The 27,282-nt window shown below is 45.0% G+C and overlaps 2 protein-coding genes across 2 annotated transcripts in view; one reads left to right on the plus strand and one right to left on the minus strand.

The window, feature by feature from the left end:
- The window catches only part of LOC126536862 (myosin light chain kinase, smooth muscle-like), a 163,626-nt gene that overhangs the window by 4,365 nt on the left and 131,979 nt on the right, over positions 1-27,282 (plus strand). The window lies entirely within an intron of this gene.
- On the minus strand, positions 20,444-26,260 carry LOC129386156 (uncharacterized). The gene is made up of 6 exons (XM_055073568.1): positions 26,016-26,260; positions 25,098-25,225; positions 23,603-23,723; positions 21,761-21,919; positions 21,253-21,378; positions 20,444-20,994 (listed from the first exon to the last, which is right to left on the minus strand). The coding sequence occupies exons 1-6, from the start codon at positions 26,226-26,228 to the stop codon at positions 20,806-20,808; spliced, it is 936 nt and encodes a 311-aa protein (XP_054929543.1). The 5' UTR covers positions 26,229-26,260; the 3' UTR covers positions 20,444-20,805.

The following is a 27,282-nucleotide window of genomic DNA, read 5'->3' on the forward strand; positions in this document are numbered from 1 at the left end:
ATGTTTATTCACATCTTCGTCACTCAGGCTTACTGTTTCTAATGGACTCCGGTCGTGAATATACCGAGTCAGGTTCAGTATATATATATATATATATATATATATATATATATATATATATATATATATATATATATATATATAGGAATCATGCGAACTCCGCCTCGCATATGGTCTCGTGGAGTCGAGAAATAATTGAAATGCTTGAATTCACTCGAGCTCACACAAGTTTCAATTCATAAAAACTAACTGCAACTTTGACCTGACTTCACTCGCCTGGACTAACCTCGACACAATTGGAGCCAGACTCGGGCCATCTTGGGCAAACTTACTCACTTAGACTCTATTTCACCCACTATATGTGAGTGAACTTATTCGGGCTCAATTAGATTGAAACTCACACTCGTTCGGGCTCACTCATACTCAGCCTCACAGGTCACTTCAGTCTAAGCGAGTCGACTCATGAGCTAGTTCGCCGACCTGTGCCTCACATTTCTGTGTTCAGGAAAAGCAGCAACTTCAGAACGCGCGGTGGACGAGGAAACCCCTATCTTGTTTCGTATATAGGCGCGGCTTCTAGACCCGCTCGGACGTATTACGGAGCTGCAAACTTGAAGGTGTGTTTGGATTTCACTTGCAAGGAGTGGGCGATCGAGCTAGTGCTCCTCACCGACGACGCGCTTCTCGCCAACTAAGCTTACAGTATACGCCGAACATTCTTTCTGTCGAAAGTTCAGGAACCGATTCACGATCATGACACCCCCTGCCGGGCCGTGTGCCAGGATGCCACGCCTTATATAGCGAAACCGCGCAATTCTTAATTTCTTGCTTCTTTCAAATAAATACGGCTGCTTACTCGCCCCTTCATTTGATGATCCGTGCAACCGGCGTTCGCGAGATTCACCTTCATTCACGAGGCGCATGCGGTGCTAAAACCTGCAGTCTACGCCAGTGTATAGCTCTTGCAGACGATGACGTAAGGAGCGCTCCTATTTCAGGGCGCGCGTTAGCGCAGTCACTCTGGGTGTCCAGAATCCTTTGCTTTGAAAACGGGCGATCGTCAGAGCGAGTAAATATCTGTTTCATTGCATCACGTGCTGCAGATGACAAAGAAGTACTGAGTAGGGGCTCTATTCTAGATATTCCGCCATCTTATTCGAGACGTGACGTAAGCGCGACGCATACAAAATGGCGCTGATGGCCCCGTTTTGCTTTCGTAACGTGACTCAAACGACGTTTCGCCTAAGAAACTGAAATGAAGGCACCGAACCTAACGTTCTTCGTAAAGCAAAACAGTTTTCTTCCTGAGTAAAAAAATACTAGCTCAAAACCTACGATTACTCTGTCGAAAGCGCGTCTCGCTTCCGTCATCTGCTGTGTACAAGCCGTCGTCTGCTTCATTAGCGAGGATGCGTGTGCCCTGGAAACGGAATGAGTCATCGTACGTTGGCGCCAACGCGCTTGTTTTCTACCTTGAGACAACATACGCGGCCTGCCAGTGGTGATGATCGCACGTTCTAGGCCACGTTATCGCTATCTCGGGAAATGCAAGTCACTCAGCCCGGCTCGGCTGGTTGAGAAACGGCCGAATATCACCGACAGCGTTGCGCGCACCAGAGGTATCCGCTTGCCCGACGCAAGCTCCGTATGGCTCCGTGTTCACTTCGCTGGTTACTCGCACCGCGTGAGGAAACTTCAAGGCGCCGCCTTGCGTACATTTCTTTTTACAAATTAAAGCGACGCCGTTGTCATAACTTCTGATTGTGTGAAAAGGCATTAATCTTGATTACAATACAAACGCGACAGTGAAAAGTGAATAACGTTGCAGAAAGTTTATGTTCAACCAATATTATTTCAGATAAACGTATTCTTTTAAAAGATGATGGCCCGAAACACAAATGCCAACACCACTCAAGAGCGATGCAAATACTATGAGCACGCGTTATGAACAAAAAATTTTCATGGCACCAAACGACGGGGGAAATGGGGCGATACGCATTCCTCTCGGCCGCCATTGCATATGGCTGCTCATTAGCATAATTCGCGCGGCTCGTTGCGCCACAAATTATGGCGGAAAATCTCTGCAATGGCGGCCCAGCGCAACGTCACCAACGTCAAATCGACGTTTACGAAACGGCACTTCCTGTGACGCTCCCCACGGCATATTCCTTCAGCCAATCAGCAAGCTGGCATGACGCCTATCCTGGATCGCCACCACATATTCGCGAAATTCTAGATGCATTGCACTGGCTTCTGTACGCTACCGCTCACTTGCTTTTCAAAGCGCTAACGTCGCAATATAGCTACCAAGGACCAGAAAAATGTATCAGTCGATACAATTTGCAGCTTCACGTCACGTTTCGTCATCTTGATGAAAACGCAAAATTGCATTTTGTAGCACTTCCGCTTCTCGGCACAAATATTAAAACACGTGACCTCTTGACAGCCAATGAGAGAGTCAACATGGCGTATAATGGCGGCCCTGCAGCCGCAATGCGTGTCGAGAATAGAGCCTTAGATTTAACTCAACCAGAAGATTTATTATTATTTATTTATTTTTTCTTTATTTAGAAACATCCCGCAGGCCTACGAAGAGGCATAGGGTAAAGGGAGCCTATGGTACAATTTATCATAAAATACATTCGGTAAAAAAAATACCGGTGCATACAAAGATTCAAATATTGACTCAAAACGAAGAAATTTTGCATATTACAGAAACCAGAAATATGTAAAAAAAAAGGGAGAAAGAAAGAACAGATAATCATTGCATAAAAACAGCAAGAACAGCATTAACAGCAAGGATTGCACAAAAGCAGCAAGTTAGTCTGCGTTGGCGTAATGCTAAAAAAACAATAACAAACAAACATGGCACAACGCGTGACAATGCGTTGGAAACGTAAACGTTGTGGGATTGATAAGTACCCATGTACTAACTCAACCCTACGAGCAGTGTGGAGGAAAATGTTTGGCCAAAGTACTGCAAAAGGCTTCATGATTTCTGAGCGAAGCAATGCTATCCGGAAAGCCTCATATATATATATATACAATCGTTATATGCTGGGTTAGCAGGCTTCCTGTCGTGACAAAAGTATAGCTGTTTTGATGTTGCAGAAGCGTAATCTACTGATACAGGTTAACCTCAACGTTCCTCTTTCTTTGTCGTCGTCGTCGTCGTCGTCACACATCTCTATCATCATCATCATCATCATCATCATCATCATCATCATCATCATCATCATCATCATAATCATGATTTATATTTACTGCAGGACGAAGGCTATTTCCAGACCTGAGCTTGCCTCTACCTTGCGTCAACCGACTGCATCCCATGCCTGCAAATTTCCTACTCGCATGGCTCCACCTAACTCTCTGCTTCCATCGACTGCGTTTCCCGATCTTTTGTCACATTATTTTACTATAGCAAAGCACGAGTTATCTGTTCTGCGCATTACATCACTTGCCCAACTACACTTCTTTCTCCTAATGTTAACTACAGCATCAGCTAAACCAGTTTGCACTTTAGTCCGTACAGTGGCGCCATCCTGTCTCTTAACGTTACGCTACCTCTGCATTGTTCCTCGATTAATGTAGTGCTGCGCACTATGTGGCGACTCTTACGTTCAGGAGGACTTGGCGTTGTCGAGGGCGACTTCCAGCTGGCCGCGTTGCCGCTCCCTTCGGCGTGGGTGGGGGTGGACATGTCGCCTTTTTCGACACTGCTGTCACGCTGGCGGGCGCGTTCGGCAGGCTTGTCAGTGGTGCCAGTGTCGGCGGCGTCACCGGTGCTGTCGCCGACGGCGCGTTTCGCGCCCCGCCTCTCGACGTCGACCTGGCCACCTCCCGTCGACCTCGTGCTGTGGTCGCCGGTGGTACCGGCACTGCTACCATCAGTGCCTTTGAGGGCGCCTGGGGACTTGACGGCTTTGGTGCCTGCACGCGATCCCGCGATGTCGGTAGAGGGACGCCCGTTTTATTTACCCAACGGGAAAGTACAAACACGCCAAAGCAATAACCACCTCTCTATCAAATCAACCCCCTATGCTATAACACCTCGTGATCACGTGAGTTTTATACGGAATTCCGCGCGGTGCATATCGAATCGTTCGATATGGGGAACATGGGGCATGAGGAATTCGGCCTCGTTTTCCGGTGAAATGTTGGGTGCGCTAGCCAAGAAAGCAAGTTTACAACAGTCTCGAAGCCTTCCAGTGGTCTCTTCGTAAGCCTATCTGGATTTTAGTGTTCTACATTGTCAGCACGTCGGGAGTTTAAAGGTCGATTCACACGACGGACGAAAGCTCAGTTTCTGGGCACCGATGGTCCACCACGACTCGACCCGGCGTTGAGGGAGTGGTGCGCGGTCGGCGCAGTCGGAAACTGGGAAGCATGTACAGCACTGTACACTGTTAATTAGAACAGCTAATATAGACTTAGCGGAATAGAACTTCATTTCTTCAACATTTCCGTGAAAAAGATTAATTGGCTGATGTGAAGCATTATGCAAACATCTATCAATTAAACAATATTTTTCACCCTTTCGTGCAAAATGTTAGCGTCTGTATACAGTGACCACTTTAAACGTCGACTTTATTTTACTTTTCAGCTGTCGAATTCTGCGCCGTTTTCTTGTGGATCAGCTTGCTCGTCGTCTGCTCTCAGTCCAAACCACACTCGGCTCGGGTTCGGGTGGGCCTCTTACATATCGCGGTTGTGGGAGGCCTGTGGCTGTGAGAGTCAGTGCCAAACACGCACGCTTTATCATCTACTGCTGCTGCTGTGCCTTGCAATAGGAATGCACAGTGCAGTCACAGATATGCCATTGATGCACTCGTAGTCACGCGACCTTTTCTTTTCCTCCCATACGCTCCGCGTCCATCTTTTAGATTGGTCTTAAGCATTCATATATATAGACTGAAGGCCCCGATACAGAAAAACGAAGCTATGAGCTTAAGTGCATGTGCCTACCCATTACGGTGAGAAAGAAGAGGACGCCCACTGCGACCAGGGCCAGAACCACTCCGGTGCCCACCATGAGAGTGCTCCACGTGCTACCGGTCGGCTCTGGCTGTTCGGGCTCAGGGCTGCGAGGCGACCGAAATCGTGCTTAGGTGACGCCCGATTGATGATCTCTGAGATGTCTGCATAATTTGACTTCTGACGTCCGTCGCAGGAAACACTGAGGAGTTCTACTTGACACGGAGTTTGAGCGAAATAGTCCAGCATAAATGAGAATTGAAATCAACAGAGTACGTAAGCCCGATTACGAGTACGCCAATTCGGCCAAGCATGGCCAGCTGTGCGGAAACGTCTGTTTTCTCATTAAAAATGGGACCCTTGTCACTGCAAACAAATCAATTAGCTTTCTCATACCTAAAAGCGCACGTATTTGCCGTCGCAAACATTATGCCAATTGGCTCCAATATTGCTAACCTTTTACTGCTTAAAATGCGCTTTTTTATGTTAAAAACTGTAAGGAGATGTTTTCTACAGTTAAAACCGGTTTACGAATGTACATGTTCTACTTCGACTACGCATATGTTATTCAAGGGCGTCCCGCAAGCCATAGACGAGTTTATGAATCCTTAACGTTGCCAAAAGGTGACTGACCCGCTTTAAAAAGTCAGTGCGTTACAGCAATTTTATTGTGAAGGAATACCACATATCCTCTGGACGCGCAAAAGTTTATCTAGTCATCTTCGTAACCATATTCTTGAGACGATGAATCTTATTTTGGTATGTAGGGTAAGTGAATTATTTATTTTTGCCCGATTTCGCACGCACTTGTGTCTTAGTATGCAGTGATTATCAAGAGCAAAGCTGTTGCATCATACCAGTGTCGAAAGTCCGCTTCGAACTTCGAGCACGCTCGGGTACCTTTTTACGTGTTGGTAACTTATCAACTTGCCACCAGGGAGCGACAAGGTGAGACCTGTCGTCACCAATCGCCTGTCTGAAATGGCCAGTTTGACTGACAAAAAAAAAGTGCTGATTAAAATTACTGGTAGTTTGACTTTGGTTGCAGGTTTTGTCGAGATATACTGTTGTGGTAAAAAAGAAACTGTTGTCCATAGGCCCATAGGCCCAATCAGCAGGCCCACCACGCTGTTCGAAACACTGTGTCCGTGGTTGCGGTTCTGGACACTGTCAATTCCGCGATATTGTCGAATTCGCTATTTTTTGTCAGCTCTGACTGGCTCGCAGGGCTTCTGCGGCCTCTCTGATTGGCTTAATACGTCAACATGGTGGGAAAAGACAACAAAGAGGAATTTGACAATGTCCTGAGTAGTACCCCTAATTTGAACCATAGTGTCTGCGGGGACTTTTGCAAACAATATGATTCAAGAGTTCTGCCAATAACATAGCAGAGAGATCAGCACGACGGTTTTACTTGAGAAGCATTTTGCATCGGCCATTTACCAAAAAGAAGAGCATCGACAAGGCTTTTAACTGCTGATGCGCATGTGTATAGGCCACAGATTTTACTAACAAGTACTAATATTTCACCGCGGAAAGTGCTACGGTTGACTGATATTCTTTCGCACTCACTTTTTAAGTATCGAAACCAGATCTGTGAGAAAAAAGAAAGCGGGAAGAGAACGCTAAATCAGCGAAATAGGGCAATAACAATTTCGCTACCATTTTCACGATTTGAAGTCAACGAAATCAAGTTTTGTGTGCTTTTTCAATAGATAGCGCAGTCGAGGTCGTCTCGCAACAGAGAAGCCAATAAAGGTGGCAGCCACTTAGCCTAGGCTAAAGAGGATGAAGGCGAAAACCTGCGCACTCACGAGTCATTCATTAAATTACTTGACATTATCGTTTGAATGCCTTGTTACTTCCTATTACTTATTTTCTCCTACCAAAGGCCGTGGGATCGAGTGCCTAGTTAACTATATCTTAATAAGCTGGGCGCTAGTTACCTTCGAATTAACACCAAAGTTCGTAGGTTCCACTCCCACCAATGGTCGTAGGTTCAGCCATCAATGATGGCACCATAAATTTTGACGCCATTAAATTTTGGCGCCACCAGTGGTCGAGGATTCGACTCCCACCAAAGGGTTCGGGTGCCTTAATTAAGTCTAGCTTAATTACACCTTGCTTAATTAACTTTGCCTTAATTAACACCAGAGATCGTGGGTTCGACTCCTATCAATTTTGGTGCCATAACGCCGGACGGTCAATTTTTCGATAACGCCGGACAACGGATTTTTCGACCCATGAGCCACTTAAGCCTTTTGCCTTAATAGTATATATTTACAAGTTGGCCTACAAAAAGGTTGATCACTTTTTGTTTGCTTGTTTGCTCTCATTATCTGCAGCAATTGAGAAAAATCTGTAACCAGTTCTTGGTTTTCTTTTTTCTCTTCACAGTACGGTGCTGCGTGTGCAACATGGAGGAAGGCATTAAACTAGGAGGGAGAGCTAAGTCACGTAGCCAGTCTTGGCAGTCGAATTCTCCTTGGAGCCATGTCCTTTGCTTTCTCCCTCGCAGCATCACTCCAACACGTGACCTCTGAGACCCAGCGAACTGCCGGGGAATGTTTGGCGACCCGCAGTATTTAATTTATGCGCACTTGTTCGTTAGGACAGGGAGTCGTAAAACCTACCACGCGCTCTGATCTTACGTAGACGTGCTGGGCCGGTATGCCTGGCTTCAATAGTGTTGCGCAATGCTGTCTCCTCCGTGGTGTGCAAGCAAGGAGCGGCGGATGCAATCTTAGAACGCGCAGTGCAGGCGGAGTAGGTGCACCGAGATAAGAAAAAAATAGGTTACAGAGGCAAAAGAACAAAACAAGAAAACGTGCAGGCAAAGGAGTGCTTACTTAGGGAGTCATTGGAGGTGTCTTCGTCTGAAAGGCGTAAAGGGCGACTAAATAAGCACCAGTTTGAAATCTACCAAAAGATAACATCGCTACATAAATGGCACGACATGCGCTAACACGGAGTGTATGTACCGGTAGATTGTGAAATCCAGCTTGGCTTTATTTTTACTTAATTGAAGCACGTTCTTGTCACCATTCGCGTAAATTGCGGAACAGAACTTACCAGACATATCGTCTTCCTCCGCTGCAAGCAAAAAAAAAAAAAAAAAAAAACCAAAACTAAGCTTTAGTTTAACACGATGCTAGATATGATCACAGATAACAACTATCACTATTGTAAGATGACCATGTCATCCGGCGGTTAAGAGTGAACCAATTTATACTAGTCGACCGGCTGAGCTATATACTGGAGTCGGCACTCCGTTAGACCTCCTTGCAGGGAAGATATATAGGTCGGGCTTGCGTTAAAAAAAACGGTGTGGAGTTTCACCTAAAAATTATTTGAGAGAACTCTGTCGCTGCGATCCTCCTGTTACTAAAGCCCGCTAGAGAAGTACACAGGAAAGGCACTGCCTTTCCTTAGGGGCTGCCTTTCCGCATTGCACTAGCACTCCCCTTTACCCAAAATGTCGAAACAACTATAAGCCATCAATTTATTGCTCTGAAACTTCATTGTTAGTTTTTCATCCGTTATCCATCTCTCTAGAAGAGAGTCGCAGAGCAGATGCAGTGGCCGCGATGCCCAGCATGTCATCCACTGTGAAAGGAAAAGGCGCAACAGGTGTCCTTCCATCTTCTGCACCCCCTCGCCCCCTTTTTTTTTCTGTTTATGTTGTCAATAAGGTTGTTGACGGGTCTGCCAGTGCCAGAAGTTTACCAGTCTGCACGTGCAAAATTAAAAAAAAAAAAATTCCTACCACGTCGTGATTTACAGCAAGAAAGGTGGAGTAGTTGCAAGGTACTTTCAATGATTAGACTAAACCGGAACTAGAATCATGCCATAAACGAAACCGCTTTTATGTTTCTGACTATTCAACAGAAGACAAAAGAAAAAAAAATGTGTAAACCGAGCTGTCAGGCATTATAAGAAAAGGAAATCCGGTTTGTTGACAGTTATTCAGCAGAAGGAAAAGTCGAGAGATGTGGTCGTCCCCGACCGGGTGAAGTCGAGACTCGGTACATTTACTCAAAAATCGGGACTGCACCCCGAAATTCTGGTCGGTTGGAAGCTCTAATATAAAAACAGAAACGGCGCGACACAGGACGAGCGAGTAAAGAGCACAGGACAGAGCGCTCTGTCCTGTGCTCTTTACTCGCTCGTCCTGTGTTACGCTGTTTGTTTTTATTCTAAGAATGAACCAACCAGCCCCTTTGAACACACTGCTAAATGGAAACTCTAGTAGCTACCCCAGTTGACGGCATACACGAATCGAAATTTGTTAAAGTTCAACGAGGTCACTTAAAGACCTGTGGCGGAATTCACAAAGCTTTTCGTTCGTAAGTGCTGTTTTCCGTTGGTTGCGTGGCTGCCTCCGCTAATAAGAGGCCCGACATCACGATCGGGCTTGGACCGCTCAGCAGGAGGTCGCGGGATCAAATCCCGGCCACGGCGAGTGCATTTGGTGGGGGCGAAATGCGAAAACACCTGTGTACTTAGATTTAGGTGCAGGTTAAAGAACCCCAGGTGGTCCAAATTATTACGGAGTCCCTCACTACGACGTGCCTCCTAATCAAACCATTTGTAAGATAAAGCTAATTAAGGTAAAAATTGAATTATTTTTTCAATCACGATCGGGTGGCATCTTTCCTTACGAACAATTTTAGCTCAAATACTAGCGAGTACGAGCCTAAGAGCTTCCATTCAGTCCCTACATAAACCTTGAGCACGAATAGTTTACCACATGTATTTTGAAAATGCCCAGACTGAACACGTCCTCACCTAAGCGTTTCGTACTGTATTATAAGAGCATGCAGCGTTTTAATTACCGAGTTTGAAACATATGCTGTAACCAATGTTAGGGATGGCCAAAGCCCCGTGGAATGTTTTCACATGATATACTGTTCAAATAGGGGCTCTGCCTTGCTTAAATTTTTTGCCGTTGTCAATGTAATGCTCAGCGTAATGTAACGTATTTAGCGTACAGGTTACCTTATCGCATTTAGAGTACATTTCGCTTGCATAAGCAAATCCACATTTTATCTGTTCTTTCAGGATAACGTATGGTAATTAGTGCACAGAGCGCAGTGTAGCCTTTCACTTGCAGGTATGTCCATACTTATTATTTTATTTTATTTACTTTGCTCTTTTTTTGTGCGGTATGCAACTTGCATTTACAGATGTAAAGATGAGGCGTTCAATGCAGACTATTGTGGTAACATTGCCTTTGTGATCTCCTGTATTTTAATGCGTTACCATTAGGGGGGGGGGGTAAGTGAAAGAAAAAGTGTATGAGTGTGGTGTATGGGAAGCCAGTCACGCTGTAGAGGCAGATCTCCCTCTCTCTCTCTCTCTCTTTCTCTCTCTCTCTCTCTCTCTCTCTGTATATATATATATATATATATATATATATATATATATATATATATATATATATATATATATATATATATATATATATATATACAATTTTCCCTATGCAATCAATAAAAATCATGCCCCTCGGTTTCCTTTCTTCTCGTTCATATATAAGTGCAAAATCGTCCGTGACCCGTCCATGGGGCGCACGTTAAAGAATCCCAGGTGGTCAAAATTAAAAATTAACCTGGAGTTATTGGTGTGGCGTGCCACAGAATAATATCGCGCTTTTGGCACGTAAGTGCTCAGAATTTAAATTTTAACAGGCTGAGCGTTAGCACGATTGTTCATTTGTTCTTTCCGCCAGTTCCCGCTGGCGCCGATAAAAGATGGCTTCCCCCTAGGATCGCCGCAATTTCTGGCGTGCAGCCAAGAGGAGAAGTCTAAGAAAATGCATAGCCTTCTACCGGAAGTCTGTACGGTAAAATCCTGGATGTATAGTTTAATTGGCCCAGACCGGTACTATATGCGGCGCAAGGCGACCCCTCTAACCTGAGGCACTATGGGTATGCGTTTACGTGGACTCGACGAAAGCGCATCTAGCCTTCAGCAAAACCAACGAAGGTTGAGTCCGTAATGAGTTATACATCGATATTTGTGGCAAAAGTTGTGAGTCAGAATCGAAATACAATAAACGTACCCATTTTCCTCAGCCGGAGTTGTGAGAATCGCCTTCGATGTCTCCGGGTCCTTCTTCTTCTACATATTTCGTCGGGATTTTCCTAAACCTTTATTGTTATTGACCTAGTCTATCGCTCCATATTATTTTTTCCTTTGATACGAGCCTGCCGCTACTTAATTTGTGTTTCATTATGCTTTGCATTTAAATGTACTCCCATTTCTTGCTGTAATGCTACCCGACCCTTGGTCCATGCCGCGCAGTTTGCTTTCTAGCTTGTTCCTTCACTTGTGGCGCTTCCCCATTACGGGGGATTGGCCAAGAAGCCGGCGTTTAAAGGTTAAAGAGAAAGGGAAGGGAGAAACACTTAAACGAAAAAGTAAGTCAGGGTGAGGCAGCACTTTAATGACAATAAAAAAATACATTTACTTGGCACATACCGAAATAAAATTAACTGCAATTAAATATAAACTGCAAATTGTGGTATTTTTGTTGGTATTAGCTTAATTTCGAACACTAGATCAGCGATTTGTTGAGATATCCGATTACTGATTCCGAGAATTAAAATGGTACTCTTCTTGTTTCACAGAGATAACCGAAAACGGGCACACAAGTGTTCCTGTGGCTTTAGCTCAATGAAGAAACTCCGAGCGAGAAGATATGAGAAAAATTCATTCCTAATTTTCGGAATGAAAAGGCGAATCTTTTCCTGTGATTTCTAAATGGACGGCATGTTAGTAGAAAATGGTCAATGTTTTCATGTTCCTGGCAGCTAGGGCACACAGGGTACGGTGCCATACCGGACCTGGGCAAGTAAATATTTAATGTTGGGATGCGGCAGCGTAAGTTCGTCACGGAAATTTCTAATTTACGCTTGGGACACCATTTATTGCCCATGAATAAAAGCAAATGATTAAATTCCGACGTTGGGATTTTCAGTTTTGTAGAATCTTGGAATATAGAAAGCTTTCTAGACCTAACCGCAGTGACAATAGGCGAAGCAGGCATAACGGACATAACTGGTCCATGAAGACAGTTCCGCGCAAGTGTGTCAGCCATTTCATTTATGAATATCTCACAATAACCTGGAACCCACACCAAACGTACCAGACTTACGTTTGGAGGGATTAACGATTTAATTGTATTGACTACAGTAGTGTCTGAAGATGGAGTGAGTGACGTGCATACTGATAGTGAATCAGTCGCTATAACCAGTGTTGAATAATTTAAAGGAAGTTTTCGAAGAGTTAAGATGATGGCTGAAAGTTAGCCAGAAATACGTGTGTAAAATGCATATGACCAGGATATCGACTCGGAGAAAATACCCGCACCCGCTTTCTCCTCATTCATTGATGCATCAGTGGTAATCACATTATCTATTCCCAATTGCGTTAAATGATCTTGTAACATTCCATTTAAATATGTAGCGTTTAAATATGCAGGAGTTTGGCATTGGATGGAAATATATAATCACATTCAATCTTTATGTTAGGCAAGGCCTTGTTTGGGAAAATGATCTTATGTGCAACGTTTAATGGTCCTAGCTCAGCTAGTAGAAACAGAAGCGGAGGTCTATGTAAGCGGGACCAATGCTCATCGGAAAGTGCCCTTGTTTCATTAATCAATACAAACTGTGGTCGTCTCAACGAAGATTTGTAAATGTTTAAGTATGTTTTTACTGTTACAGTGCAGAATCTGCAAGGAAGAGTAGGCACTCGTGCTTGTTGATATGAAACATTGCTAGAAACAAATTTTGGCAAACCAAGGCAATTACGAATAGCCTCCCGGGCTAGAATTACGAGGGGGCTAATCTTGTATGCTTGTCCACGAGAGAATAGCATGCACCCGAATTCCAGTATCGGTCGAAACGTACATTACGAGAGTGTCCCTGCGTAGCCCAGAGACAAGTCGGCCAAGTTTGCTTATCATGCCAACAGCGTGTGTTGCCCCAGACTTAACATGATCAAAGGGAGTTTGCCAGCTCAGTTTTGCATCATGTGTTACACTCAGACATTTGATAAAGTCAACTTGCGGAATTATTTCCTGCCAGTGTTGGAGAGAGATATTAACCTGTACATTCAAAGGAAAAACAATCGAGACGCTTTTGTTAAAGCGACGGACAACCGATATTTAAGGACCCATTTTTTTTATGGCGCAACAGAAAGCCTCGCACTTGGTAGTGTTTACACCTGCAGCGGTTACTTTCAAAAGCGCGCAGATATTTTGTAAGCAGAATTTTTAAATCTGAGCAGCCTCTAAAGAAGAGTCTCTCTCCTCCAGCAACGGTGAGAAGTAAGAGCGATGCCGACAGCCCGCCTCGCAAATTGTGAACCGCCGCCCATCGTTCTGCTTTCACAGGAGTGAGTGGAACTGTGGTAGCCACATATTCTGATCTTCTCAACCACTTTTGAAAATAAAAAGCTGCTACAATAAGTTTGCGTTGTTGTATAGGCATTTCTTATATTTGTGCCACGTTTTCCCCCAAGTACACGCCTACGTCATGACTGGCCACCGGCGTCATATTTTGTCGATAGACGAGCCAAGCCTACTCGTCGAAAACGAAGGTCAAGGCAGCGCCACTTTTCTGCTCATTACAAACGAAGGCATATCTGCGCATTGTAAGTTAGAAAAAAAAAACTTATAATAGAAATAAAGTGTACTGCATTTCAATACTAATAAAAGGACCTTGAACCACGTACACAAGTAGAAGGTCACGTGATATGTCACGCATCTGCATGTTTTTGTCGCGTGGGGCGCCAAAGGCTATATTCGTGAGTTTCAGTGAAGAATCAAAAATGTATATCCACGTACAATAAAAAAAAAGAAAAGAAAACGGGGTACGTTTTAGCCAATACGACAGGCAATCTTTGCATCAGCGGGGTTACCTTGAATCGTGTTCCTAGCCGTTGTCGGTCCCTGTAACGTTAAGCTACATTCGAATGTCCATAAACCAAGCTTCAAGCGTTTCTAAGTAGGACTGAAGTGTTCTTTGCAATAAGTGAATGTCACTCGCAGACGCAAAGAATGCTATGTTGTATGTATAGACATGCTCTTGTACGTTGTCGCACAGTGGAATTGAGCTTAATAATACATCGAACAAAATAGGAGAAAAGACAGAACTCTGGGAAACTCCTTTGATTGCTTATATTTTGGTGTCAGAAAGCTACGATGGGAGCAACTTCCTATCTTTTAAACATTTATACAAACAATTTATAATATACCAAGAAAAACTCATGCTATTTAAAACGTTAAAGAGTATGACATGCACTACACTGTCACATGCTTTAGCTAAATCAAGGGTCACTAAAGCTGCATACTGCCGCCTGTGTCGAGCGAGCTTAATAGTAATAATAATAATAATAATAATAATAATAATAATAATAATAATAATAATAATAATAATAATAATAATAATAATAATAATAATAATAATAATAATAATAATAATAATAATAACAATTCTGGCTCTCTAATTCTCTATAATTCTCTCCCACACTTCTCCAACTACCCCGGTCATGTGCTAATTGTGGCCATGTTTTCCCTGCAAACTTCTTAATCTCATCCATCCACCTAACTTTCTGCCGCCCCCTGCCACGCTTCAATTCTCTTGGAATCAAGTCCGTAACCCTTTATGACCACCGCTTATCTTCCCTTCTCATTACATGCCCTGCCCATGCCCATTTCTTATTCTTGATTTCAACTAAGATGTCATTAACTCGCGTTTGTTCCCTCATCCAATCTGCTCTCTTCTTATCCCTTAACGTTACACCTATCATTCTTCTTTCCATAGCTCGTTGCGTTGTCCTTAATTTAAGTAGAACCCCTTTCGTAAGCGTCCAGGTTTCTGCCCAGTAGGTGATATACTGGTAAGATACAGCTGTTATACACTTTTGTCTTGAGGGATAATGGCAACCTGCTGTTCATGATTGGAGAATGCCTGCCAAACGCACCCTATCCCATTGTTATTCTTCTGATTATTTCGGTCTGATGATCCGTATCCGCGGTCACTACCTGCCCTAAGTAGATGTATTCCCTTACCACTTCCAGTGCCTCGGTACCTATCGTAAACTGCTGTTCTCTTCCGAGACTGTTAAACATTGCTTTAGTTTTCTGCATATTAATTTTCAGACCCATCCTTCTGCTTTGCCTGTCAAGGTCAGTGAGCGGGCATTGCAATTGGTCTCCTGAGTTACTAAGCAAGGCAATATCATCAGCGAATCGCAAGTTACTAAGGTATTCTCCATTAACCCTTATCCCCAATTCTTCCCAATCCAGGTCTCTGAATACCTCCTGTAAACACGCTGTGAATAGCATTGGAGAGATCGTATCTCCCTGCCTGACGCCTTTCTTTATTGGGACTTTGTTGCTTTCTTTATGGAGGACTACGGTGGCTGTGGAGCCGCTATAGATATCTTTCAGTATTTTTACATACGGCTCGTCTGCACCCTGATTCCGTAATGCCTCCATGACTGCTGAGGTTTCGACTGAATCAAACGCTTTCTCGTAATCAATGAAAGCTATATATAAGGGTTGGATATATTCCGCATATTTCTCTATCACCTGATTTATAGTGTGAATATCGTCTATTGTTGAGTAGTCTTAGCGGAATCCTGCCTGGTCCTTTGGTTGACAGAAGTCGAAGGTGTTCCTGATTCTATTTGCGACTACCTTAGTAAATATTTTGTAGGCAACGGACAGTAAGCTGTTCGGTCTGTAATTTTTCAAGTGTTTGGCGTCTCCTTTCTTATGGATTAGGATTATGTTAGCGTTCTTCCAAGATTCCGGTACGCTCGAGGTCATGAGGCATTGCGTATACAGGGTGGCCAGTTTTTCTAGAACAATCTGCCCACCATCCTTCAACAAATATCCTGTTACGGGATCCTCCCCAGCTGCCTTCCCCTTTTGCATAGCTCCCAAGGCTGTTTTTTTACTTTTTTTTACAACTTTCAAGCTCAACTTGCTTGAAGCACGAGGAAGCAAATCAAAATTAATATATTCGCAATGATTGAGAAGACATGACAACATATAGCCACAGCGCTGCATTCCCGAGTTTAAGCGCCGTGGTTTGTACCATCCATATTTCGCCTCTCCTGGTCTTAACCCTGTTATTTATTTTCCAAACACGAAATCGCTGTCAAATACTTCAGTCTTCCTTGATTTCAAATTTAACTCGCATACTTATTCTATATTGGTACAACCGGAGGATTCTAATGACACGAACACTGATAAATAAATCAGCTGCTGGTATCCCGAAAGGGGTATTATAAGCATACCAAATGAACCGTTCTTGCATCATATACATTTTTTGCAGGTTAGAAAAGCTCATGGTACCCCAGACTAGTACGCAGTAGGTTAAGTGAGAGTATAACTAGAAATTAAAGATATGTAATTCCACCTGTGTCGAGAGACGGTGTTTGAGGCGACCAACTATTCCTCTTATGCGTGCAATCTTTTTGATTACAAGATTTACATGGCTATCCGAGGACATATTCACAGAAAACACCATGCCTAGCTAGGCACTTAAAATGATCAACAAGTAAAATGCAACGACCGTTTAAAATAATATGTGCACGTGGAGGGATGGCTCTGTTCTTTGGGCTAAAAATGATCGCCTTTGTTTTGCTCTCATTAATTTTCACAACATTAGGTGAACTCCAAACCGCTAATTTTTGTAGCATGTCATTGCCGATGTCTATAAGGTTATCTATTTTATTACCACGGTGGGAAATATCGAGCGCCGACCAATCGTTCCAAACAAAAAGGAAAAAAAAAGTCGTTTCGGTTTAGACTCTCCTTGTGGGGCCGAATCGTCTTTTTTTCCTTTTTGTTTTGATGGTTTGGTGGGCACTCCATATTTCCCGTCACGAATTTTCCCGACCAGACGGGTGTCCGTCGAACCCTGGAGTTCATATTTTATTACCAGAAAAGAAAATGGTGGTGTCATTGGCATTCCTAACAAACTTTGCGCAATTAATACGCACCTCATCATTAAATAAACGTTATAGGACATTACAAAGTACCTTCATAATCTCTGACCTCGATGTATTTATTTCGGCGATTTGTTGCCGATGGCATAGGCAAGATTTTGTTAGTCCAGTGTGCAAGCCTGTACGCCATAATGACTAAGATTTTTATTGGAAGTTCATGGTTAATTCAATTTAAATGCTTTAGCATAATCAACGAACAGTCTAACCGTTACAAATTTATATTCAAACTGTGTTAGAATGCATTCTTTGTTGTAGTAATGCCAGTTCTGATTTATATTTTGCGAAAACCGATTTTGACACTGTTAGAAGTTTGCACTTTCAGCATAACTTGATATCCTGATGTCTATTACCTTCTCCATGGCTTCTGAAACAAAAAAATGGCAGTACATATACAGGTCTATAATTTCTTAATTCATTGCGATCGTCCTTTTTATACAACGCCACTACTTTCGCAATCTGCATTTTACAAGAGGCGAGGAAGACCCGGAAGTGGAGAGGGTTTTGGTTTGGCTGAGCTAGAGCACTGAAAGTAGATAACCGGATGCGGAGGGCGGCACGGGCATCTGCGATTGGCCAGTTTTCCCTTACTTGGCTTGCGGTGGCTGGCAGAAAATCGTGGCCGCGTGCACTGGAAGGATAAAAACGCCGCTAAAACGAATCCTCAGAAAAAGAAAGTTGGAAGAGCGATGTCGAGTCCAAAGAGTTCGACAACATTGTACTTCCACGCAAAAATTTTTATTGTACGCAAATAAATACATTCTCCCCGGCAGCTCAGAGTAGCCAGTGCCAGAATGACCGGCAGGCAGTGATCGTCTATTCCTTTCGGAAGGGGGCAGTTTTCGGCTATTCCGAAAAAAAAAAAGCTGTTTTGTTCTGCATATTAATGCATCTTTAATGCGTGTATGTCGCTTTGACGTGGTGAATTTTCGCTGTTTCGTGATGTCGCGTGACAGACGGGCAAAGTGGGCGCAGCCGGAAAACGTTTGACGAATAACGGTAGGCTAATGACGAAAAAGGCGTAGAAATGGAAATAACTGTTTTCCTTTTGTTCGGTCTAATCATGCATAATCACTGTGTACAAGCCATAGCTGATATAGGGAAGTTTCGCAGCTTTCGTGACGTTGCTCGACAGACCGGTGAAATGGGGGTGGCCATCACCCCCTCTTCAAAAATTGACAAATCGTTGAGGGCTGATTGCAGAAAGGAGATAGAAACATTTAGAATAGCTTCACGTTATAGCGCCCCACGTCTGCGTTTAACATGCCTTTTAATATGAATAGAGCCCGATGTTCTCGTATTCACACAGGGCGTTTTTATGAAACCCACAGCAGCGGGTCGAGTCGGCTTGTCGGGCTAGAATCGGGCTGTCGAGTTCATGTAAAAACCACCTGGTCCTGTTGAACGAGCGTTGAATCGGGTTGCCTCAGCCCGAGTGCGTGGGTCAGGTTGACCCAACCCGACCCGTTCGCAGTGCGCACGCAAACGCGGATGGGTCAGGCCTGCCAACGCTGAGGGAACAATGAGACGCGAGATGCACCGGCAGCGGGAACGATATCTGGGCAAGGCAAAGGCAAGCACTGTGCGGTGCAACCTCAGTGTAACGATAAGAGCCATGACATAGAGCTGTCGCAGACCGATGGGGGAACCGGAATTAAGTCCTGTTCGAACGCGTTGATGGCTCGGCATCGACGTTGCGTGCGTCGTTGTCCAGGCGACTCCGAAGCAAATTCATGTAAAAGCGGTCACGCCAGGCTCGGTCAGCCTTATTTCTGACATGACCTGCTCGCATCGGGTTCGTGTAAACGTAGCCACATACAGGCCTTGACTGGTGTCTTGAAACGTGGTGGTGACTGGTGTCGCAACGCTCGCTGCATTGACCTTCCTGCTCGTTCTACTCTCAACCTTTAAATCCGTCGTTAAGAAAAGAAGCTTCAGCTCGGGGCCAGTTAACTCCGATATCCCAGTTCAAATGCACGTAAAACGCAAAAACGCTGTTATTAAGCAACGGATGAACCGATTTGTATGAAATCTATTGCATTTGAGACGAAATGTTAAATTATAGCGACTGCAGGAAGCGGAATATTGATGTACGGCTTCTAGTTATAGCACGAAGTTTACAAAATAGTAACTCTGCACAAAAATAAGATCGCAGCTCTCTAAGCTGCACCTGTTGGAGCACATCAAGCGGACAAATTTGACATATGAATTTTCAGGTCACGTGAAATTGTTACAATGTTTTAGCAGGTTTTGAAGAAGTCCTATTCTCAAGTTAGTTTTAAATTTCAGAACCACAAATAGAGCAATTTTGTCAGCTTTAGATGCATCATTACGTATAATTTATAGAACTGGGAGATTGTTTTTTTGTCGTTGGTTCGCAAAGTTCATAAACCTCGCAAACAAGTTGGTCAACCTCATTTTTTGTTTTCTGGAATGTTGCAATTCTCATTTTTTTCTAAAAGTAATTGATGAGATGAAATGAAAATTGACTTCCTACAGTTACTAGGTTTTTATTAGTTATTTTTTCTTTCAAATGCAACAAATCTCATCGAACTTAGCGCAGAGATTGCCAAGGAAAACGATTTCCCCGTTTCAACGCATTAAGTTGTTTAACAAGAAATCGAAGCTACTCTCGTCAGTTGCTTAGCCATCGTCAGTTATCGTCAGCTTCCTTTCTCGTGATTAGGCGGACTGATTCATTCCATATATTGCCTTCTTTTCTACCCTTCCCCCTGTTAAAATTTAAATAAATTCCGAGGTTTCACGTGCCAACGCCACGATCTGATTATGTGGCACGCCGTAGCAAGGGACTCCGAATTAGTTTTGACCACTTGAGGCTTTTGAGCTTGCACCTAAGTCTAAGTAAACAAGCGTTTCTTTTTTTTTTTTTTGCATTTCGCCTCCATTGGAAATGCGTCGGGATCGAACCCACGACCTCGAGATCAGGAGCACAGCGCTGTAGCCACTACACAACCGCGGCGGTCAAAGGCGTAGCAAAGGTGTTTGGGGGGTGGGTGTGGGAGAGAAACCGGGGCACGTTGATATACAGGTTTTATTGCAAGCGTACTCAGTGCATGACACGTCATCTGCTCCATGCTCTTTAGAGACGGCGGCGCAGCCGTGTATTAATACGTCGCTCGCTTGACAGACCGACATTATCTGCACATTGATTTCGCTGATTGGCTCACGCGGTCCGCAGCTTACGCTACACTGCACTGTAATAGTGTATAGCTGCCAGAGTTTGCTGACCGATCCACACTGTGTCTTTCAGCATCGCTTAACGTTACTCTTATCAATCACTGCGCTTCAACTGTTGAAGATCAAGCGACAAAACGAAATCGCGTTGGTAATGCTTGGGGGTGGGGTTTGGGCACGGGGCTTGCCTCTGAATAAAATATACATCATGATAATGCATACTGTTTGTTAGCGCAGTGTCTGTGTTCTCCTTTCTGTGTTTTCTAGTTTTCTAGATTTGTATCTACAGGTTTACTGGGGTCATTAGACCCGGATTGTGTTTTCAAGGCCTCCCAGGAATTCGCATGCGTGCATCTTGGCGCGTACGGATACACCGAGATGCGCAAGCTGGCGCAGACACTTAGCTACGCGCGTACACAGCGCTCAATGCAGGTCGATCTCTATATTATGCACAAGATGGAGCGAATTGTCGTGGCCTCGAAATCATGAATACCAAATGGATTCTATTAATGCGGCTGGCTGCCGTGTTAATACGGACACGCTGGGAGTATAGGTGACGACTTTCCGAGACAATTTTTTTTCCGAGCACGATCAGGAGAGCAGACAGGTTCAGCACGGCTGCGTGGGCGACCATTCCTGGCCGAGCTCGAGGTACTCGTTGAAGGTTTCGCGAATGGCGCGTACACGATCGAAGCTTCTCGGAGCTCCGTTGCACGTGCCGTCGTAGTCTGCGAGGTCCACGTCGAAGACGGCCCAGCCGTGCACGAGCTCGGGGAACATGTTGCGGAGCGCGCACATCTGCGGCGGAGAGACGGGGCGAGTGTGAAACGGTCAGATTTGCTCAAAGCGAGTAAGCCGTCGCACCTTAATGCGTTTTATCTTCAAATACGACACCGCAGCATCGCGAAAAGCCGAAGCGGTCCGGGACGGCTGTTGTGCGGCGGCATGGCGAGATCTTACCAATCATTAAGTGCCAAAAAAATGTTAAATGAACAAAGCCAGAGACGAATCATCTAGACCGCAGATTAAAGCCGAACTACGGATGCCGGATCTTACCTTGAAGCGAAAGCTGTCTTTCGTGTCGAACAGGTAAAGGCGCTTCTTCGTCGTAGAGTGGAACCGAGCGATTGCTGTGCCATTTCCGTACTTGATATCTTGCGGGTAGTTCTGATGCCTGCACACCTACCAAAAAGAGAGGAGAGAAAAATAGCACTTTGCTTCAAAACGCGAAGCAAATTGACAACTCGAGGAAGGCAGCTGCCTCCTCCCTTGCCCCTTCCTCTTTCTAAAGAGATTTGCCGGATGCCTGTAAGTGTCCACTTTGTGGACATGTCTGCTTCGCCTGCTGCTGAAGTGCTGATTGGCTGGGTGCTCCTGTGTCCTCCTCACGCGTACCCCTGTGCAACCAATCAAGACTCTTCAGCAGCGGGCAAAATGGACATATCCACTAGGAGGAAACTTGCAAAATAACCCCCCCCCCCCTCCCGCCCACCCACCCACCTGCTTCGAGTGCGACGCAAGTACCGAAATGCGGGGCACCGTTGGAAGTGGCGCGTGCACAAACCTCTTTTATGGGCACTCGCACGGGTCCTTTGTCGCAGAACGCTCCAATGCGGGTTTTCCAGGACACATCGTAGGCCAGCACCGCCATAGTGAGCGTAAAGCAAACAGTGGCGGTTGGGCTCAGGTACTCGGCCTCGGATAAGTGATGCGCCACGTCCAACTGCGTTGACAGATGCGATGCGGCTGTAGTTAACTGGAGCTCATCCAGTTATACGGGGAGGCAACGGCACTGCGTCTGATGCGGCGTGCGGCGCGTCGGAAACACGTGCCACGTTTACATGAATACGACGCTAGCGTATCACCTTTCCTGGCGCGTCATCATAATGAGATGCACCAGCATTAACATATTTGAGAATCAATCAATCAATCAATCAATCAATCAATCAATCAATCAATCAATCAATCAATCAATCAATCAATCAATCAATCAATCAATCAATCAATCAATCAATCAATCAATCAATTTGGCATTCATTACAGCATCTGCACATCAGGAACGCGAGCACAAAAACAAAAAGCTGCTAAGTAGCAGCTTGACATGATTCTTGGCGCTATCCTTGGCAGCGAAAAACAACGGTGACCGAAACGCGTTCGCGAGCCTGTTTTTATCCAGCGGACTTCGCCTTTATGTGGAGGATAACGAGGTGAGCAAAATTCAGATATCACGCGTTGACTCTCTCTGCACTTCACGGCATTTTCTACCCGGTTACATGAATTAGCCTCCAAGTGTCTTCATCCACCCAAGCTTCCCTCGACCGGCGCATCATGCCCGTTTATGTGAATCATCATCATCATTATCATCATCATCCTGGTTACGCCCACTGCAGGGCAAAGGCCTCTCCCATACTTCTCCAACTACCCCGGTTTTGTACTAATTGTGACCATGCTGTCCCTGCAAACTTCTTAATATCATCCACCCACCTAACTTTCTGCCAGCCCCTGCTACGCTTCCCTCCCTTTGGAACCCAGTCCGTAACCCTTAATGACCATCGGTTATCTTCCCTTCTCATTACATGTCCTGCCCATGCCCATTTCTTTTTCTTGATTTCAACTAAGATGTCAGTAACTCGCGTTTGTTCCCTCACCCAATCTGCTCTTTTCTTATCCCTTAACGTTGCAACCATTATTCTTCTTTCCATAGTTCGTTGCGTCGTCCTCAATTTAAGTAGAACCCTTTTCGTAAGCCTCCAGGTTTCTGCCCCGTACGTGAGTACTGGTAAGACACAGCTGTTACACACTTTTCTCTTGAGGGATAATGGCAACCTGCTGTTCATGATCTGAGAATGCCTGCCAAACGCACCCCAGCCCATTCTTATTCTTTTGATTATTTCAGTCTCATGATCCGGATCCGCGGTCACTACCTGTCCTAAGTAGATGTATTCCCTTACCATTTCCAGTGCGTTTATGTGAATGCGATGCGCTGCTGACGGATTCTTGCAAACGCGGCTGTGGTTACACCAAACAGTTTAACTTGTTGGGCACTGTTGTTTGTGTGACTAAGTCGTACGCTGGATAACAACGCGCAATCAAGGCATGTGCGTCAAAACCCTTCGATCCGTAGTATGACTCGTCGGATATTGTTACTGTGCACATTTCACACAATATGACACGGTGTCGGAAAGATCGTTGCTCGGACTGGACAGCCGGAACCCGTTGAAAACACACTGGCTGCTGTGGTTCGTAATACGCGTCGGATCGCACGCAGAATTGTGCCACGTTTTTCCTGCTTAACAAAGCGTGGTCATGGCGCGCAGCGATGTGGGCCCACCGACGCCCGGGTGACGTTACGTCGAAAATAAATCGAAAATGTGGTCCATGCGCCCCCTCTTAAAATGACACTTACAATGGCCGGCGGGTGGCGTCCTTCCGGAGACCTGAGGGCAGTGGGGGGAACGACTACTCTGCCGCTGTCCTCGGACGCCATCAAGTGAGTGGTGAGGATCAAGACGTCCACGGGGAGGAGACTGCATACGATAGGGTCAGCGAATGACCATCGTCAGCAACGGCGATCCCCCGTTATAGGGCCTAAGACTAGTGCTACTGCGTGATTTCGAGCCCACAAGCGCATGCTGAGGAATAATGTACAGGATGTTAGGAGTAGTTCACTTAAAGAACCGTGCATGTGCTAAGTAGGAAGGCTGGTTAACATTGCTTCATGCTTGAGCGAGTCCTTGCAAACGTGAGTCCGGATACCTCCCAGTGAATCGGACCTTGCGTGAATGTGGGCATTGGGGAAGTTTGAATGAAACGTGATTAGAAATTTTCTTTTCAGTCCACGAGGTTGCATGCAACGTTGTGCCAACTTGGTTTGTACTGAATGGGAAATGTGTGTTCATGTGCGAGTTGAAAGCAGTAAGCACGAGTGGAGGGTATGTGAACAAAGAACTTGAGTCGCCTAAATGAACTTTCATTGATGTATCGTGCCGGAATGTAGCGGATATACAATTTCTTGAAATGTCCATTTTAGAAGTTGTCCCTATGCAACATTTACACTCCTTGGCATTGAGTACACATTCTGTGCCTAAAGCGTCGAGTGTTCTCTGAAGCGCAGTTTTCGGGCACGCAGCACCTACGCATTTTAATTCTCGTGAAATTAAACAAAGAACACGCCAATCGTGCCAGTTGGTGCATTGCGGACGAACTCACTAGCCCAGCAGTATTTCATGAGCGAGTCGGTGATTCCGTAGATCTGAGTGAGACCGGGTGAAAGTGGCACCGCGAGCCCGTCACAATATGAATGAGCCTGGCTGTGCCTAATTTGATGAGCCTGAGCCAGAGCGAGTTCGGTCAGGTCTGCATGCCGAGGGAGTAATGCTTTGGTTAGTCTAACTGTTATTGAATACTAGGCTAACAACTTACTATTTGCGAAGGAACCTTTGTGAGTTCAGTTAATTTTGCCGGCCAGGGCCGACTGAATCCCGTTTTAGCTCCGCATTAATTTTATGCGGACGCAAACGTTTCTTTCAGGAAAAAACATGGTAACTTCTGCACGTTTACGCCACTCTTGATGATCATTTCTTTTTCAGCGCTTCCGCAACGCCTTGACCCTCAAATGACCGAGCTCCAGTGAGAGGCTCCATGAATGTGGTTGAGAAGGCAAAAAAAAAAAAAAATAAAAAGGAAAAAGGAAACGTTGTTACCACAGGCATCACGGCACAGCTACAGAATCACTACTTCTCTAAATTACGAATAATAAGGCTGAATAATATAGCGCAGAGTCAAACCACGAAACAATAACTTCGTGTTGAAATGGAAAAATGAAAAGGAGAAATTGAGATGGTGACTTTTCGTTATAGTCGCCATGCTTAAGTCTTTCAGGGAAACCATTGTTTTCTCACCTTAATTCATCGGTGAGACTTTTGTGCAGTAAACTATCCTCGTACAATATCGTCGAACAGCCGAGGAAGATGTTCGCCGCATTGAGGCTACCGTTTTCCACATGTGCGTGCTGTAGAAACTTGAACGCCTGTGGGTTAAAAGATTAAAAATACAAATTGCGGTCATTGTCGAACATGCTTACGCAAAGGGTAACAGAAGAGGAACAAGCTTGATAGTGTGTGTTGAAATTAGGGTTAAAGCCATGACATGTTTCTTTTTTCTTTTTGCAACCAGAAGCATTGCTTTCTCTCAGTTATGGTTTTCTTGTAGGCGATTTAGAGAAATAAAGAGAGAGAGAGCAAAGATTTATAAGAAGAAATGAATTGGAATCTGCCCTTAAAGTCTGAGGGCTTCATAGAGGGAACCGATGACGCCACAGACCATTAGGTGTGTTGGCGGGTAAATGCGGCCCTTGAATGACAGGTCCTGTGTGTGATTATGTTACCAGTGCAGTCCTTCAATCTCCGGGCAATACCACAGGAACTTTTTGATGTCTGGCTTGGCTGTGATCTGTGCTTCGGTAAAAGTAGGGTGTAACATTTAGGTTGTGTATAGTGAAAATTTAATCCGTTTACACCACCCTTTACTTCCTAAGATTACAATGCCTGAGTAGGAGCTACAATACTGTAACCACCCTAGATACAAGCGCCCGCTTTCTTTATAGTTCGTATAAAAACTGTGCCATAACGATATCAGCAATATCAGCAAGGTAGACATTTGCGTGAACGCTTACTGATAACTAAAAGTTTATAGCGCTCACGTTGTGCTTTTCTTCGCATTTGCCTGCGTCTATTGCGCTCCCCTACTTCACCATTGAGCAATGTCAGCGTTTCATGCCATTTCTGCCGAAAACGCGGTTCACAGCTGACACGACTCACCTTGAGCAAAGCGAAGGACGAACGCACGCCCCCGACGCCGCTGGACCGGCTTTCGTGCACGTCCAAAACGGCGTGGTGACGGACGCCGTGGTTCCAGTAGGCGACGAACTCGTGTACGCCCACCTCGGTGCCCAGCTGGCTCAGTGCGTCCCTCGATTTTCTGCAGCCACGCGGGACGACGCTCGTTACCGAAAAGCGGGACTGTGCATACATTGTTGCGCCAATAAGATTAACGTGCAATCGGCCTTTTCTACTGAACAGCTGGCTTGCTTGTTCTCACTTAAATTTCTCGCGGACGTAGCGTTTTGCGGTGTGTGAGAAAACGTGGGACGAGCTGTAGTTCCGATCTATTTTGGCCGAAACGAAGAAGTGGTGTATCAAAAATTATATGTAGTATATGTAGTAGTGTTAAACATTATATGTCCTGCGAAATCATACCTCCAAGCAAAATTTGAGCGCGGACGCTCCAGTGGTTATACGAGAAGAACCGTGCGTATCAGGTTTTGTATAATTCAATCATTGAGTGCCTTAAATTTTCAATTATGGAACCATTTTGTTCGCTTTGGCTTTAACTTAGTTTGCTTTGATCTTCGTACAATCAATCAATCAATCAATCAATCAATCAATCAATCAATCAATCAATCAATCAATCAATCAATCAATCAATCAATCAATCAATCAATCAATCAATCAAAACGCACAAAGGATGTCCCTACATGACGCGTTGACGCGTGTGTGGCGAGCTGCGTGGCGGCTCGAAGTTTGAGAAACGCTCATCCAGGCCATAATCCAGATTTTGACTTCGTGCTTCATTAAAAACAATGTCAGTTATATTGCATCGCGGACAGGAAGTCGGATTAAAGGTAGAACTGCGATGCGAGTCAATCCTTGCGAGAGCTTACTGCGGCGACGAGAGTAATAACCTGTGCGTGACAGCCACGCCGTAGGCCGTCTTTTGGGCCGCCTTGGCGAATGCCAGGAAGGTGCGGAAGGCGCGCGTGTAGTTGCGGCCGTTCCACAGGTCGACTTGGCCCTCGGCGTCGCGCACGAAGGTCGAGTGGAAGATGAAGTAGTCGCAGAGGCCGTCTTCGCGCAACAGACCCGTGTGATTGAAGAAGTTCAAGGACAGGCCGACCGTGCACACGAATGGTGTCTGCGGCAACTGTGGTCCTTCTGTTACGTAGGAACGGAATTTGGCGGGCATAAACGAGACGAAGCATTCTCTTAGCTAGATATTTCGGTGGCAACGTAAGAATGAACTGTCAAG

Source organism: Dermacentor andersoni, chromosome 4 (genome assembly GCF_023375885.2).
Source record: "Dermacentor andersoni chromosome 4, qqDerAnde1_hic_scaffold, whole genome shotgun sequence".
NCBI classification, from domain to species: Eukaryota; Metazoa; Arthropoda; class Arachnida; order Ixodida; family Ixodidae; genus Dermacentor; species Dermacentor andersoni.